Here is an 18981-nt window from a genome sequence, read left to right as displayed (position 1 = left end):
TTTTAAAAAACCTTATTATTATAAAAGTCATTTAAGTGAAAGCATTTTTTGAATATGCACAGATCACGTGCCTGTAGAACAGATGATAGCATCTAAGACTGGTGGGAAAGCATAGGTGTTTGATACTTGCCCCTGCTGTTCTGTTTAAATCTATCCAAAATAAGTTTTAGTTTCTTATATTTTTTTCTTAAATTATATCTAATTTTTGCACAATATCTTATCATTTCATTTATACCTCAGTAATCATTATGAGTGAATTTTTTACCTAAATTAAAAATTTTTACATTCATCATTATGTTCAGATTAACATGGCTCAGTGTAATATGTCACATAACTCTCAAGTTGGAAAGGCCTTTTGAAAGTCTGTATGTACTGCACTAGCTTATAAAACAATATATTTGTCTAACTAAGTGTTAGGGTGGTTTTCTTTAGTGTAAATTATAATTATGGCTTCCCATAAATTACTCAGTGATCGTAGAACTGAAATATTTTATCTGGTAATGTAGAAGAAATATCAGAAATTGAAAATCTTTACATATTATTATTATGAGCCATATGGTGCAAGGAAGCCTGAGGCTTATGCTACACCAGCCAAAAAAAAAAATTTCTGAGTCACCCTGAGAGAAATAGATAGATTGATTGATTTTATTGGCACAAAAACGACTACGGTTATACTGCGCCAAGAAAAGATGAGAGAAGTAGAAGGGAATCACCAAGAAAGAAGAATTATGATATCCAGCTCAGGACCCTGGGTGTGCCAAGCCCATACTCACCAGACATGAGCCCCTGGGGTTATGAGAGTGAATCTGAAAATTCAGATTTAGATGAAGATGCAGCTGTGAAATAGTTCTGGCTAAAGACAGGAAAAAAAAAATATATATATATATATATATAAAATTGTATCTGTTTCCTCATCAAGACAGATGTTACAAGAATGCCACAGAATCAAACAACTTAACCCAGTATGGCAGGGGTGGAGGCTCCCAGTAGTTAAGTTGTTAAAGAGCATAGGGCCCCTTCATGTCTCAGAAATGTGTGATATTGTTTTTCTCATATTTTATAAGTATTATTTACAATTAACTTTATTTTACAGCAAAACCTGTATTCAAATTAAAATAACAAAAATGTTGATAACTATTGTTTAAATGAAAATTAATATTAGTAAATTCACTTTTGTATCTAAAACCCAGTTAAAGTTAATAAAAAAATATTAGACTAAGGCGCATTTAGGGCTAGAGCCTCAAGCTGCGAACAAATTTGGACTATGTTTGAACAATATGAGATATAACCTAAAACGATGCCACCTTAAAAATTTTCTGTTTATTCAGAAATGGCTGTGTATTATGATGCTAAGCACTTTATATACATAGTAAAAAAATATTATTAATCCACAGATTTATATTTCAGTTTATTACTAAATAACCTACTTTTAAATATATTGGGTCATACTGACCCAAACATTACAAGTGTATAAAATTTGAACAGAACAACAGGGTTAAATGCAAGTTGAGCTGCAGTAGTTTGTATGCTCTGAACAAATGGGTGCATCCAGATGTGCTCAGATTACAGTAATGCAATTATAAGCATGAATAACCAGTGACGATTCATTTCCATGTGGTAGAGCAAAGCAGCCAGTAAACTTGTGTAGCATAGTGCACAATCACTATGTGAGACCTAGCAGTCCTTGACATCGGCCATTTGTATCTACAGTAGTATGGGCAGGAAATGCTACAATACAACCCAATGGCTCTAACCAGTCTCCCTGCAAATATGGTATTTTAGGCCTCCTGAAGAGCACATTATTATTAGCCATATGGTGTAAGGAAGCCTGAGACTTATGCTGCACCAGCCAAAAAAAATTTCTGAGTTACCCTGAGAGAGAGAAGTAGAAGGAAATCACCAAGAAAGAATGATGATATCCAGCTCAGGACCCTGGGTGTGCAGGCCATACTCACCAGATGTGAGCCCCTGGGGTTATTTTATGAAGTTCATAATTGGGTTGAGGTTGTCACTCATTGTGTTACTGGGGAGTACCTGCCTGCCCACCAATGAGGAGGCAATAAGCTTTGAAACTGTGCAGTGTGGATGGTGATATCAGCCAAGAATAAGGTAACAGTCTTCTCTACTGGGAAAGCATTGCTTATTCCAAGCAATGCAATAACAGGCAACTTGTTGCAAAGGCATTCACGATATGAGATGTATTAACTTGTTTATCATTAAATTACCCTAATAATGACTAGCCACAACCTTGAATTTTGGTGGTGAAGTCATTCTTTTTTTAGTTAATTCTTATATCTGAAAATACTTTCTACACTTTCTTTTCTTTATGTGTGTGTGTGTTCATTCAGTATTACCATATATATATAAAAAAGGGAGGCCTTACACATGAGATGAAATTCATGCAAATCTCAAACCATACTACATCTGATCTAAAACAGTTTTGCTAAATTGGTGTTACTCTCATATGTTCCTCCCTAAGACCTGCACTATTTTCAAACTATATTTTTAAGCTAAAATTATTTCCTACAATAAATTAACCTTAATTTCACATTACATATATAATATTTAAAGCTCTTGGTGCTGAGCTATAATCAAGAGCTTGTAATTTTTTGCAAAGATAAAAAAAAAATAATATTTAGAGGTGACTTTTTTTTTAATCAAAAAGAATTAAAGGATCTAAACCCTATACTGTAATATACTGTTCCTTGTGTGTTAAAATAGGGTGATCAGACTGTTTTTAACAGGCTCATCTCCTTTCTTGAAGTCAGGTGTCCCATTGTCAGAACAAAAATGAAACCAGTCTAATTTTTTTCCCAACAATGCCATTTTATTTAGAAGTTGCATGAAAATTTTGTTATAGATGCATTTCATAAGTGACGCTTTTTAATTTGATGTTGGTCAAGTTGACTTGACAGAAAACAAACCATTGCTGCTGGACTGGAACACTATTTTTTTTATTTTTTTTTATTAGAAACATTGTTTTATATAATAATTATAATTAAGAGTATTGCAACAAATATTGTTTTAAGCCTGACATAGCCTAGTGGTCAGGAGCGAGAGTGCATAGCACGTGTTCCTTGAGTGGACCGGGGTTCAAGCCCTTGACTACTAAATACGATAAATATTTGTATTGACGATTTATTGTAAACTCTACTGACTTGGTTGTCGTGCCGGAGTATAAACAGAAAAAAAAAAAAAAGTTTAAAATTTTGTATTTAAAAGAAATACAATCATAAAATAAATTTCACTGATTTTTCTCAGCAGCAAAGTTTTTGATATACAATAGCAACATGTCAAAGCATAGTTATCTGTGATAAACACTGTCCATTTCTAAAATAATTGAAGAGGATTGTGTTTGCAATTATGTGAAAAAACTGCCAATGCCAAAATGTTTTTTTTTTATTTTTTGAAATCTGATAACACTACTAAAATTCTATTTTTACACGCTTTGTGTTTATACCTGTGATTCCTGGACTTCATTACAAAATTTATTTTGTGATATTTGGGTAAATATAAATGCACTTTGATTGGCTCATTGGAGATTTTTGTGGCAGATCAATTAATTTTGATCATAATGCACCATTTCATATGGTTTACTGTATATTATTTATCTGTGTAATGCATATTCACAAGCCAATTTGCATGTCATGCAGGCTAAAAAACATGGAATAATTCTGAGGGAACAACCATATTCCATCCACCTAACAGACTCAAACCTTGAGTCCTGCAGTTTATGATGAAAAATTTGAACCTAGACCATTCCAAATGACAGTCACCATCCACACATGACATGGAGGACCACATTTTGGTAATTACATTTTAGAATGAGTTAACGCTCTTGGCAGAGACATTTGCTCACAATTTATCTTAAAGTTAACTCATTAAAAAAACTACTATATTGTGTGCAAGTAGGTGTATAACATAGCTCCTAACAAGTACTGGATATAGGTACGGGTTCAAATTTTTCTTGCAGTTAGTGAATGTAATCACTATTTAACTTTTTAAAAAAAAAAAAAAAAAAAGTACAAACGGAGCCCCCAAAAGTATTAATCTGCATCTACCCATGTAATAAAAGCATTCTGTCCCTCTACATTTTTTATAAAATGGAAAATTACTGGTAAACAAAATCATGTGCAGTAGCAAATACCTGAAAGCCTTTCTTTGGCTTGGGAAAAATGTTTCCCTCAGTTACAACTCTGTACATTGAAGAAGTAATATGCTGTGTGTGTATTTGAAACTTTTATAAAATACCCATTTTGCCTAGATTAAAAAAAAATTTTTTTCATAGGAATAATGAATCTTTGTTATTTGACACCTTACGAGTGTTGAATGCATATAAAAGTGTCAAGGGTAATTGTATTTAAGGATAATTTTAAAGTCAATAGCGCATTAAAAAAATAACAATTGCTATAAGTTTTTTTAAGCTGAACAGCAAACTAATGTCAAGAGTAATATTAGCACGTCAGAAAATGATTTTAGCTATCTGATATCATGTAAAAGTTATTTGACAGACATACCAGTGATATGCTGTGTATTTTAGAAATACTTGGGCTAATATTATTTATGGATATACTAATTAATTAATAGAACAACATCGGATTTCTGTATATTCAAAATGGGTTAATGGGCCAGTGGTAAGTGCATGGAGTCACAAGTAAGGAGATGCTGTTCGAGCCTGTATGCTTCAATGAAAATTGAATGGCCCACTGCATACTGGGCATCAGAAAATTGATTTCCCCTTAATTCATTTATACAATTACACCGAATATGTAAATTCTTCTGGCCTTACCCATATTGAAAATAATTACGTCAAGAATGAGAGATTATTTATCATATAATATTGAAATATTTATTATATACACATACATTTCTTTAAATGTGTAGTTTTATTTTTCTTATTGGATAAAGCTTTTTTTTTTCTTTATAGCTAAATATGCAATTTAATTACTATTTTTTTTATTGAAACTCAAGCATTCAAGTTTCAATGACAAAAATATTGAACCATGAAATTTGTGCAAATTACATTACAGTATTAAACAGTAATTGAAAATTGGCCATTATGTGGTTGCATTTAGCACTGTCACATGAAGTTCTCTAACTGCCACAAAGTGTGTGTGACCACTAGATTAAGAGTGTAACAAAAATAACTTCCACAATGAACAGTCATGAACCATAGTCCACTCAAATTCTGGATTCAATTCGTCTCAATGATTGGAGGAATTTCTAATGTCCTCCTCAGTTGAGGCTGTAGTTAGCTGATTTCATATAGAGTAGAATTTTTCCAACAATTTATTCAGGTTTTCCAGCCTTAACAAATTGGCCTACAAACACATACTTGTACAGACATAATATACAACAGCACAGTACAGCCAAGTTACTGATGCTCCTAAAATCCTCCAACTGCAACAACCTAGTCATAGTTTATCTTTAACTTCATAAATTTTCATTTCCACTGGTCAAAAGAACAAATATTTCAGTTAACGAGAGCAAGTATTAGATGTGCAACCATTGAAAATGCACAAACCTAAACCAGCTTTGGTTGAAAGGAAAGGAATTTAAGTAAATTCAGTATAGAATCAATTACATAGAAAATGGCTTTAGACAAAAATTCAGTACAAAATAAGAACTGCAACCAACCTATCTGATCATCTGAATGCAGCAAGATGCTAAAATACTAACTTTTTAGCATGCTAAAAATGCTCATTTATAAATTGGCTAACTATGGCTGGGTAGTCAGCCATAGTTAGTACAGCGATCTTTATGTCACATGCCCAGAGCCACAAAAAACAATATTTTTAACATTAGCACTGTCTAGATACTAATATTAAAATCCCACAGAAGTAATTAGTGGAAATAAGAAGTTCTGAGTTAGAACTAACAGACTATTTGAAATACCTATCTGTAATCTTGTTTCAAGATTAGATCGAAATAAAGATATTCCCACCAGAGTATTTCAAACCAAATTTTGCTTCACACTGTAAACACTAAATCAGTGATTTTTATTATTTGGGTGACCATAATTTTGTTTCAGGAGGATGGAAGGATAAGTTTACCATAAATGATTTATTCCTAGATGAACAGCACAGGGAAAATCTTCCACAGAAGTTATGTTCAACAAAGAAAGTCTTTTCCTTATAAATTGATTTGTTGGTCAATTATGGAGTATTACTCTATTAATAAGTTCTTGATAATCTTCCATAAGTAAATTCAGCAAGGATTCTACAATAATAATAGTGAAAAAGTGTCACAGGAAAAAAAATCAACATGGGAATCTGAAAGATTAGATATATATCAAAAAATATATCTGAATAGCAAAGTTCAGGCATGGTAGTGATAATACAAATATAAAGGAATTTATGTCTTTCTGTCAACAAGTTCATTTCAAATTAACAGGTGATAGTGTCTATCTGTATGTGTATGATATGAAAGTTACATCTACATTCACAAAATATAAAAAAGAAAAAAAAAAAAAAAAAAAATTGTGCTAGTTTTATTAATAAGTTTAATTATTATTATTAATATCTATAATAAGTTTTATTATTATATAAATTTTAATGAATCTTATTCTGAAGGAATAACTGAAAATTATTTAAGTTGGTAGGAGCTGCCATGCATTCTAACCCCACTTTCCCAGTGAGATTATAGGTTGGAGAGGAAGTCAAACTATTTATTTATATTGGCTTCACAACCATTTAACATGAATATTTAGGATTAAAAAGTAATTCAATTATCCCACACTGAATAAACAGTAACCTTCTAACTTAATTTGAAAATATTCCTTTTAATAAATGCATGTGAGGCCCTGTTTTCTTAATGAAGGCTTATGAGTGACATCATCCAGGTGCATTTTCATAATTCTACATTTGCAACAAGATGGGGTATTTTTCATATGAATATAAGTTAATACAGTACAAAACTTATAATTTAAACAAATTAATACCGAAAATAAGCATTTAATAGTATGAAAAATAATTCATACTATTATAGAGAAGGGAGTGTTTTAATTTGATCTTATCCATTTGTGCACTTCCAGAGCAAATGGGAAAGTTTCTTTGGCATATGCATGGGGGAAGGCATCTTCAAAGTGATAGGTACCTATCCTATCTTACAAAGTCACTTGTTTCTATGAGAAGTTTAGCTTTATTATACCACTTTTATTATTAAATGTATTCACAACATTTATGAATTAAACTGCATTCTCAAAGTATTCTAAAGCTACAGCTTTAGTAAAACATCACTTTACTAATATAGACTAATTCTACATAAATTATATGTAGAAAGTGCACTTCAGATATGATTAAATATTTGTGTGTGTGTGAAAATCTCAATTATTTGCATGTATAAATCTCATATTGAAGCAAAAAATGCAGAATGTTCATTGCTGTTTAAACAGTGATTCAAATAAGCAGTTCTGATTAAAAATAACTTTATTCATCACAAATACAAAATAATTTACATGTAAATAACATAAATGTGATCAATGTCCACAGACAATATTCTCTAATACAGATTTAAATAAAAAATAATCTGTGCATAAATTTTTAAGATGCAATTCCAATACACTCCTGGTACTTGATAAATATCAATTCACAATCATCGCAGTTAAATATGGGAAAGCTACAAAAAAGAGGGTCCATTTAACTATGATAATTATGAGTTAGATAGTAGCCTTTGATTATCTAACAAAACTATTTCATTTTCTCCGTTGATAGAAAAAAAAAAATTTACTTTCTATTTACAGTAGTGGACGAATTATTTAGCACCTTAAGTATATTGGGAATCATCGCGAAGTTTCTCTAATCGTAGAAGGTTCTTAATTAAAATCCATACATCTCATATCAGTTAAATAGAACTTTTTATTTACTTAAAAAAAATTACAAAGGGCACACATGATAATCTTAAAGCGCCCCACGAAATAAATAACTGGTCATATATCATCCGGAAATGTCCCAAACTGAATCACAGCTGTTTTTCCATTTTCAAACAACTTGACATACCTGCTTGTCGCCAACTTCAGTGACCTCTTTCAAGAAACAAATTACCGTCAGCGGACGCAGAATTTTTATTAAAAACCTTCCTAACTAAATAAAGCTAATGTGATAAACAATTTATTACATTATTTTGATAAAAGGGAAAACATCAGTTAAGAGCAACCACTTCTGTAACATCTTTGATTGTGGTGGTGGTGCTGCTCTACTTAAGTTAATATACCCGAAATCAGATTACGTATTCTAAGTATCGTTTACCTTTAATGATATCATAGCTATTACTAACAGAAACAAATATTGAGATAAAAACTTACCGATGTGGTGGTTGGTGTTTCCCTAGCCCTGTTCGCCATAGAACACAAAATATCCGATACAGCCATCCTATAATCCGTTTGAGACCTCTCGTTATTTTGAGAGTACATCTTGTGCTGGTTATTTAGATTTTTCAAAAAGCTCTTGTAAACTTACAGATGTAAGATGCTTACAGGGCGACCGAATGACGGATACTTTCTAGCCTAGATATTATGAGGTACTCCTACTTTTATGAGTCATCGACGAAGGATGAGGAAAGCCCTAACTTTTATACAAAGAATGACATCATCAATGGAGAGAACCAAAATGTGGAATGACGTCACCAGAGGTCACGTGTAGATATACTTCAATGACGCGAACAGTCGACCATCACCAGTTTGTTCCTGATGGTGATATTTTTACTAAAATCTTGAACACATGTACCACTAACCGATATTTATAATTGCATTTTACCATTTTATATTTGAAATAATTCGAAACAACCGAAGAACTGATTTTGTAACATCAGTAAACAGTGTAACGTTCATATTAAACGTCTCTATTTCTAATTTTATGTTCGCCATTTGATTGGTCCGGTTTCTCAGAACTTCGGCACTTTTCGGGTACTTCCGTTGCACGAAAATTTCCATATTCGGAAAGTCAGTGTATAGGTAGAAGGATAACTATACCTGTGAAGTAGCTGCGTATTGCGTCATTCTTTTCCTGAGAACAGAAGAAAATTCCAAGAGCTCTATCCGTTATATTTTATCACTAAATAGAAATTCGTGGAGTTTTACGCGAGAACTTTGATTTTTCCACGTTAAGATCTAGAGAAATGTTTTATGAAGTCCTCATTTTAATAAATTTTGGGTTTAAAAAGAACTGGATTAATAAGTTCTTATGGTCTACACAACCAACAAAGGATAACAAAAAGGTTAAGACAGGCTATGTTTTGAGTTAGCCTATTTGTATGAGTCATTTGTTTTTATTACTTCATACTATCGTGTTGTTTTTGATTTATTATGATGCACTAATTATAAATGCTGCGAGAGATTTTTATTTTAAGTCCCGTGTCTCATCTATTTTATCTTTTCTTCTGAACTTTCATTTACATAGCGCTCATGGCTGGGGGTTACAATCAACTTCTTCCATTCTACGTTGAAAAGGCCTAGGTTCGAATACCTATAAGATGGTAGAATTTTTACAGGCTTTTTTCCATTCCTTGGTCGAGTTAATCGATCTCGGGTGAAGATTGCATTATTTCTTCTTCCCCTAAAGCTGTTTTTTCATCCAGAGAAATCTGGGAATTTACTTACACAATACACGAATTCCTCATGGTTTTAGCCGCCTTGCTAATTATAAATGCCTGACCATTCATTTTTTTCTTTCTGTTTATATAACAGGGATCTTCCCACGAGGTCAAAGGATCTACAAATAAAGAGAATACAAGAACATCGACGTATTCAGTAAGCACTGTCACCTCGGCGATTCATTGATCAAGGCTGACTATATGTAAACGAGAACTTGTTTACATACATTATCTGTTCTGCCATTAATGTAGTAATTTTTGTGAATAGTGGACTAAGGGCCATGTTAGAGCGAAAGCTCAGACGCGACTGCATCCGGACGACAGACTTCATGAACGCAAAATGATTATGATGATGAATATGATATTAGGGTCCCCCGTAAATTATTACATCTACCGATATATTTATTTGTCTATAAATTGTGGGTGTTCTCTGGTCGATTTGACTGTTTGCTGGACCCAACTTCCCTCTGTGGATATAATATAGAAACTTGGCGAAGATTTTTGGGAACCCAGATTCAGGGGTGACCCATCTTTATAGACGTGCCCCGTCAAAGGTGCGCTGTCAGAATTAAGCTGCCACCTCAAGGTGTCCTCAGGGGTCTGTATTGGGCCCACTTTTTTGGAACTTAGTACTTAATTTATGGCTAGAACAATCAATTGAAAATCTGCATAAGATTGCTTATGCAGATGATTTGGTTTTATGTGTTACTGGTAAATCCAGGTCTGTGCTTGAAATAAGAGTGGCCCAGGTATTGGAAAGTCTAGTCTCGTGGGCTGATCTGCACAAACTATTGATATCTACTACTAAAACTGTTATGATGCTTCTTAAGGGGAAACTAAATTATGCGCGACCGCCAAAAGCTTTAATTAAGGGGAGGCAGATTCCCCTAGTATCTGAGGTGAAATATCTAGGTATAAGAATTGATGATAGATTATCGTTTTTCCCACATTTAAATTACTTACACGAAAAAATTAAAAAGTTTAGTGCAGCAATAATTCGATTAACACGGTCAGATTGGGGGTTGAAAAGGAAAGTTTTAAATTTATACTACAAGGCAGTATTCTTACCCATAGTTGCGTACGGAGCATCAGTGTGGTACTTCAGAGTTACTAACGTTAAATTTAAACAGAAATTGTTATCGATTCAGCGCTCAATGCTTTATGTTATTTCTAATTTGTGCAGAACAGTCTCAACGAATGCTATGCAGGTTTTGGCCGGGCATTTGCCTCTAGACGTGTACATTGTGTATCGGGCCCTTTGTTATTACTTAAAAAAAGGCATAGTGGTTTCTTTCATGAATATTACATCTGATGTCACTATAGAGATGGCTAAAGCTAAAAAAAATGTTCTAACGCAGTTGATTGGTATGTGGCAACAGAGATGGGATCTTAGTGCAACTGGGGAGGTGACTAGATTGTTTATTCCAACAGTTAAATTTACTTATGATAGTAACAACAAATGGTTTTTTCCTTCTATGGTAACATCGTTTATTTTAACTGGCCATGGCTCATTAAATTTTAAACTATATTACTTTGGTCTAGTCAGCTCTCCTTTATGCACTTGCGGTCAACCTGAGACTTGGAGTCATTTATTATATGATTGTAGTTTGTATGTTGAACATAGAGAAAGGCTAAAAGTGAAGATTGGTAATTTAGTTAGAGGCTGTGAAAGTGACCTTATTGCTAAGCAGGATAAATTTCAAGCACTGCAAGAGTTCTGTGTAACTGTTTTTCAACGGAGAAGACATTGGAATAATCTAATGATTACTAATTAAGATTTGGTTATATACATTTTGATTATTTGTGTTTTTTTTTTTTTCTTTCTTTTAGTTTGTTTATATTATGTGTGTGTATGTATTTTATTTATTTATTTTATTTTATTTTATTTATTTATTTTTTTTTTTTTGCTGGCTCTCAGGTGTGGGCAGCCTGGGAGCGGGATTGCTGGCACCTACCGGTATAGCACTACTTCCGGTGGGTGCGGGATTTTTGTGCATGAGGCACTTAAAATAGAAGACCAGGCCCAGCACCAAGTGAATATGGGCGGCCATTAGGGTCTATTCGCCATCGGGGAGCGGCTGTGCAGGTGACAGCTTCTCCCTGATGGCGAAGAGACCTTCCATACAGGTCTATTTAGCAGAGGTTCTGCACAAAGTCAACTTTATCAGGTGGAGATAGACGGAAGTCTAGGTGCCACCTTAGACATAATAATAATAATAACCTCAAGAGCTAAATTCGAGAAAAAAAGTAAACTGAATAAGATGTGATGAAAAAAAATATAAAAGCAAAATAAAGATGTCCATAATTCCCGTGTGCGTATGGAAGGAATACAAAATAATCATTAATTTGGGACAAAGATTACTCTCGCAGTAGCAAAATGGCAAGAAATGCTGCCCTTCAACACTGGCGGATAAGGCCCTGGTTCAAATCCTACAATAAACCGACGAATTTTTGTTTTTTTAGCATTAGCATTAGTAGAGGCATTTGATGCAAGAAAGCAAGCTTATGCAGCATCAGCCAAAAAAAAAAAAAAAAAAAAACCACTTCCACTTCACCCCTCTCTGTTCGTTCAAAATACCTGTCCAGCTGAGCCTTAAACTTATTTAGGCTATCAACCTCCACTACAAGGGATGGAAGTCTGTTCCACCAACCAACCACCTGCTGGCTAAAGGCAAATTTCCGCACGTCTATCCTACATCTGTCTTTCCTCAATTTGAATTTATGCCCTCTCAGGTGATTATTCTGAGCTAGAGGAAGAATCCCATCAGCATTGAGCATGCTCAAACCATTCAAGGCTTTATACACCTCTATCAGATCACCTCGCTGGTGCCTAGTCTCCAGACACTGTAATTTGCAAAACTTAAGCCTTTCTTCGTAAGAGCACCCCTTTGTTCCATTCACTAATCTTGTTGCCCTTCTCTGTACTCGTTCCAGCAGCTCTACATCCTTCTTGAAATGAGGCCTCCAGACCTGTATACAGTACTCTTTACTGTATACAGTTTTACAACATAGCTGAGTGAGGCACTCTCAGACGAAGGTTTTATGGTTTCTTTCTCCTGGAAACTGGTTTTTCGTTCAGAAAACAGCAAACCGACCAAAGAATCCACAATTACTGACGCCTTAGTTTCGGCGCTTGGCACATAAGAACATCCGATTACAAAGATAAATAATAATCTACTGTTATTTATAATTCTTTTTAATTTGAGACGTGAAGTCGAATTGATCCACTCCGCAATTTTCATAAGCAATAATTCAGCCAGAGAGCATATTGTTTCCCAGTTTACAAAAAAAAAAAAAAAAACTCCAGCCTTATTTGCCATTGGTATTTGGGGACAGCCAATTTTTTAGTTCACCTAGATGCCAGTTCCTGACAGTTAGTCTAGGGATACCCCGACTCAGGTGTGAAAACAATATTTCATGGTAGGCAGGGGTGAAAGTATAAATTCTGAGCTTCCTTGCGAGAATCCGAAAGGTCACAAGCAATAATTCAGCCAGAGAGCATATTGTTTCCCAGTTTACAAAAAAAAAAAAAAAAACTCCAGCCTTATTTGCCATTGGTATTTGGGGACAGCCAATTTTTTAGTTCACCTAGATGCCAGTTCCTGACAGTTAGTCTAGGGATACCCCGACTCAGGTGTGAAAACAATATTTCATGGTAGGCAGGGGTGAAAGTATAAATTCTGAGCTTCCTTGCGAGAATCCGAAAGGTCACACGTAATCTAAAACTCCTATAGCACCTTTTCAGCTATAGGGCACTTCACGGAGGTGAATCTGTTGGTATAGAGCAGTTTCAGTCCTGATTGTTGGGTGGATTTGAACTTTCTGTAGGGTGGATTTGAACTTTCAGCGGTCCTCTAAAAGTAACTCTGAAAGTAAAACAGAAAACCCATTTTTTTTTTTTTTTTTTTTATTATGCAGAGGAAGCAATATTTGTAATGCGCTTATACGAAGAGAGATTAAAAGTCAGGATATAAACCCCAATAAGGAATTTGATCTTGTCTAGAAATTTGAGTCTTATTAAAATATGAGAACAGTGGCAAACAGATTTTTCCCCTGTTCTCATCTTTTTATTTTGCTATAAACAACACAGAACTATGTATTAGAGGATTGAAGTTAACTACGTTTTCTTTCCCGTTGAAAAATTATGTGGAGATTAATACTTAAGGGACTAGCAGTGGATGTTCGGGAAGATAAAGATGTTTGTGAACAGCAAGGTTTTCTCAAAGTTTTGAGGAACCCTGCTACAGATATCCACATAATGCAATCCTCTTAGTAGTTATTTCCTTAATTATCTGTTTGCAGCAGTTCTTGGCTTGTTTTAAATTGTTTTTCATTTACTGAACGAAATTCTCGGCTGATCACGATCGCTTAGCACAATATTTCAGCCACACCATTCCTTAAAGCTCATATTACTGTTTCTTCTGAAATATCAACAATTTCAACTGCTTCTCTAATAGGAAGTACTTTATACCTGCCAAATGCTAGCCTCTCTTTTTGCCACTTATTAACATCTTTTCTGCACCCCATTTTTGATGGAAACCTTTACTTCAATTACAGCTGGTATACCTATAAGTAAAGAAAACGGACTAACCTTATACTCTAATTTCACCTTAAACCTTAAACTCTAATTTCACCTTAAACTTTAAACTCTAATTTCACCTTAAACCTTAAACTCTAATTTCGGTGCTGTAAGCAAACAAGCGTAGAAGGTACACGTGTTTAAATTGCTTCATGCCCAAAATAGCACAAGTGATTATTTTTTTTGCCTAGTATCTCTGTGCGCTTTTACTTTTGTTGCATTTTTTGTTTTTTTCCAAAAAACATTGCTTCCAATGCATGGCTCACAAGAAGGACGCTCTTCCCCGAGACTGAAGGATTCATGCTGGTCATCCAAGACCAGGTAATCAACACCAGAAACTATAGAAAATACATCGCAAAGGAGCCCGGAATGTCAGATGACACATGACGACATGATGACACCTGGCCTCAGAAACGATCCAACGCATCACAGGGGGTGAAAGGTTATCACCCACACTGAGTACACTCATAGACACGACTAGGTAAGGATAATACATCAGAAGTTAGCGAAGAAATACCAGTTGACCAAAGAAAGTGTACCATACTACAAGTAAGAACCCCAGGCAGTACTACAAACCCCAAACCACAAGCTGTACTGGGCCCGCGCCACAATAACGGATAAGACCATCTCGCACAACAGACCTGACATAACCCTTGTGGACAAGATGGAAAAGGCTACCTACCTGATTGACATAGCGGTGCCCAACACTAGCAATTTCCCAAAAACCCAAGAGGAAAAAATTAGGAAGCACATGAACTTGAGACATGAGGTCAAGGAGATGTGGCATATGCAAGAAGTAACGACCATCCTGATCATCGTGTCAACCACTGGTATGGTGCCAAAGACCCTACATAGCAGCAATAGGTCTCCCAGAGAATACCTACAAGGAACTCCAGAAAGTCGCAATCCTGAACCCCGGTAGGATAGTCAGATAGTTCCTCAACCAACAGTAACACCAAACATTACAACCACCCTGTGTACGGAGTGAAATCTCCCAATCAAGGAGAAATAATATAAGAATAACAATAATAATAACTCCTGCGAAAAAAAAATTGTGTGCCAAGCACGCATAGTGGAAGTTAAGTGAAACTTCTTTAGGTGAACAATTATCACTTGACCGAGGATCCTGTATTGACCGTATGAATGCCGAAGGCGACGAATCTGCATGAATTGGAGCCTCGGAGATATGGGACGTTCCGTCACCAAATCTAGTATTGGCAAGTGCTGTGGCATCGGATGTAAGACAAATGTCGGCCTGTAACAGCTGTCGTGGCTATTTGTCTTACACCCTCATTTGGAAATGCTGTTTGAAGAAGAGCATCATCTCGAGCTGCTACAATCTTCATACCGTTCTTGAAGCCTTCGATCGTTCTGGAACACACGGAACAGTCTGAACCGAAATCATTATGCAGGAATGTACATTTAAACTGTGCATGGATGGTTCATTGTACTTCAGGCAGTCTGTTTCTCTTTTCGTTTACGACTGGGCTTCGAGAACTCGTCATCGTTTTCATTTGCAGCATCAACTTCTATGATTCCTTCTTCCAGATTCACTTCTAACATTTCTGGGAAGATGTAAGGCTCTAAAGATGTGAATGGATCTTCTCTGGGTTCTTTGTTCAATTTCAACGCACACTGTAATTTCTTCCGGTGTCGAAATAGCTTAGATCTTTCCTTTGTACTCAATGGAGGTTGTTTGGGTGGTCGCATTGCAGTATACATGCTCTATACGCCCTACAACGCTCATTATTAGTCTTCGACTTGTTGAATTATAAATTTTTTTTCCGTTTAAATTTTTATTCAATACGGGAGAGAATGATGCATGAATCGCTCGTGCCTGGTACAATGGTGGGGGGGGGATGAGTCATTTGGTGTCGTTTTTTCTTGGCGATTTTTGTCAAATCACGGACGCATTGCACGTGTGCGTGAGCTATGCGCCTTATAATGCTCACTACAGTGTATCCCCCGCTTTACGATTGGTTAACTGTAAGATCAAATCACTTTATGATGGACACTCCATAACAAAATACCGTTCACTATACTACATGTAATAAGCACCGGTCATTGTGATCGTGTTTACGAGTTGAATTTTAATTCTATTAACCGCGATTCTAATAAGCGATAATAGGAGGAATATTATCCACATGCTATCTTTACTTTTATAGATTTACACTTTTGTACCTTACCAATTAACAAAATTAAATGATACGTGACAATCGGAAGAATATTTTCCACAGGTTGATAAAAAAAAATAAAAACAAAGGCAATTACATCGTGTATTTCCAATTGGTCATCCTTCCAATTACTTACCAGGCCTAACGCTGCTCAACTTTAGTGATCGCACGAAAACCGGGGTACGATATTTGGCTGTTCAAAGTGCTATAATACGTTTACTTAAGGCAACGTTTTTTGTCAACCCACGAACGCAAGTTACTCCCACCAGAAACCTGCCTGAAGCGCACCTAAAGAAGTTTCACTTCAAAAGTCGTAAATCTTACTTTAGTCGAGGTGGTATTGAACTCAAGATTTCTGCAAACGGTGTAAAACAAGAACATCAAACTGAGAAGTGAACGTGGGCTAAACAAACAGTTCCTGGCACGAGGCGACAAGTGGGCCGGGAGAGGGTGCAGTTCACACTGCTCTGCACACAGCACATCAGTGACATTACTGAGAAAAATATATTAAATTCCTCAACGAAAACACACAATCTCATGACTATCAACATTTATGATGTTTTGAATAGTTTACAGATTTTATTTAAAATTTTTATTAGTGTATCTCCATTAAATATTACCAATTGCAATCATTATCATATCGGTTAATCTCTGAAAAGTCAACACTTGGGGTTTGCGCAACAAACGTCAGAGGGTCACTAGATTTGACATGCATGGTGTAGAAGGATGGCGGATTATAACGACTGTGCCAGTTGTAAGCATGATATTGGCTAAGGAACGGATATGTATTATCAGGACGTGTTAAAACGGAAGCCTGTAAAGCTATATCTCAGTTGCAAAATATGACTTTATTTGAGTAACTTTCTATGTATCGGTGAGGCGATAAAATGAACCCAGCGGTTGAGGATAGAGGGCATTATCTTGTTGTAATTTCAGTGTTAAAAATCTCGATAGATACTTTTGTTGTTTTGTTTTTGTGAGAAAGAAACTCTCCGCGCAGATAACACAAAGGTGTAATCACTGTCCTTCCCACAACGGGTGGAAAAGGCTCCGGTTCAAATACCTTCATTGGCACAAGAAACGTTTATGGGCTTTTTTACTCCGTGGCTGAATTAGTCGGTCTTAGGGGTGGACAGAAAGGTTTTTTTTCCACCCTGGAATTGGAGTTTTCATCCAGAAACACAGTAGAATCGACCAGAGCACACGATAAATTTATGGATATATTTTAGTTCTCGGTGACCCTAACATAGCACTTTTTTGTGCCGAAGCAACTAAGACTGTGAAACGTCAATGTTTGTCTTCTGTGATCAATTTACCTGTTCCACTGGATGAAATACCCAATTTCTGGTGAGGAACGCAATTCAATCTTCTCATGAGATTTATTTTGGCTAATATTCCTTCTGTATTGACTGAATTCGTATCCATAACCTTTATACACCGCGTCTCCCGATACTGCCCTGCACGTTAGTATACTCTTTTATTATGCACCCATTCATAAATCTTATGTTTATTGTTTGAGATTTTCCGCGTACAGCAAAACAATGGATCTTTTCATTCATCATAGTGATGGTGGAAAATGATTATAACTCATTCCGATCATAGTGGGCACATGCCAGGGGCATTCATAGGGTAAGTGGCGCCCGGGTGCCAATTGAAATTGGGTGCTTCCCCTTTAAATTTTTCTTCATATGTGTATGTAAGTTTCAGGTTTTCAGGCGCCCCTTGAACATTGGCGCCCGGGTGCAGTATACCCCTTCACCCTAGGGACAACTCGCCCCTGGCATATATAGCGAAATGTGATCAGAATGGTTTAGTCTATTATCGTTTTCCACTATAGTAGAAAATGCAGATTTACTGTGCACTGTAAGTACATTTCTAAGGTACGAGATCACCGTTATATAGTGGAGAAATGGGACTGCCAATTGGGGATAAATATACTATCTCCACTTCCCACTTCGACGCTTACTTTGTAACTTGGCGCATCTGCTAGAAATAGCGAGCAGAAAATAGTCAAAAGTGCATATGATTATCATGTGTTATCGAGTACTTGAATGAAATGTGTTCTAAGTATTTCCATGTCTGCGCATATAGAACAGTGGCATTGTCACCATTCTTCCCACACCGGGTGGAAAATATCCTGGTCGATTTCCCATCAATGACGCTTGGAACTTTTATAGGAGTTTTATAAGAATTACCAAAAAGGTCACATTACAGAAGTCGATAAAAGATGCTCGAAAATATGTCCACATGACATCAGTACGGCGCTTAATCCCTCCAATAGCTAAACAGGCCTGACAGCGGTGAATCGTGCTCTACATAAGGATGTCTGTAAGATTCTGTGTCAACAAAACCCATTTTTCCACTAGCGAAGATCTTAGCTCACCAAGTGACAGAGGAGATGGCTGTCAATGTACAATACGACGCCCAAGTCCCACACATGGTCGATCGGATTTAAGTCTGGAGATCGTGCTGGCCACGGTAGTCGTTGGATATCTTCAGTTTCAAGATATTTCTCCGCCACTTGAGCACTATATGCAGTGGCTCATAGTGCATGAAAAGAAAATCTAAGCCAACCACACTCCTAAAAAGTCGCACATAGGATTCGAGGATCCGTTCTCGGTAACTCTTTGGAATTGCAGT

General features: G+C 35.7%; 1 protein-coding gene across 2 annotated transcripts in view; it reads right to left on the bottom strand.

Annotated features, from left to right (window-relative positions):
* kay (transcription factor kayak) overlaps positions 1 to 8464 on the bottom strand; it is a 37755-nt gene extending 29291 nt beyond the window's left edge. For both annotated transcript variants that reach the window (XM_090386170.1, XM_090386171.1), the window contains exon 1: positions 8303 to 8464. In XM_090386170.1, coding sequence (XP_090242296.1) covers positions 8303 to 8410 — 108 coding nt within the window. In that variant the 5' untranslated portion in view covers positions 8411 to 8464. The remainder of the gene's footprint in view (positions 1 to 8302) is intronic.
* Positions 8465 to 18981: the final 10517 nt, after the last annotated feature.

Source organism: Mastigoproctus giganteus, chromosome 12, assembly GCF_048544385.1.
Source record: "Mastigoproctus giganteus isolate SK-2022 chromosome 12, ASM4854438v1, whole genome shotgun sequence".
In the NCBI taxonomy this organism is placed as follows: Eukaryota; Metazoa; Arthropoda; class Arachnida; order Uropygi; family Thelyphonidae; genus Mastigoproctus; species Mastigoproctus giganteus.
Note: the sequence above shows the minus strand (reverse complement) of the source record. Positions and strands in the feature narration are given on the sequence as shown.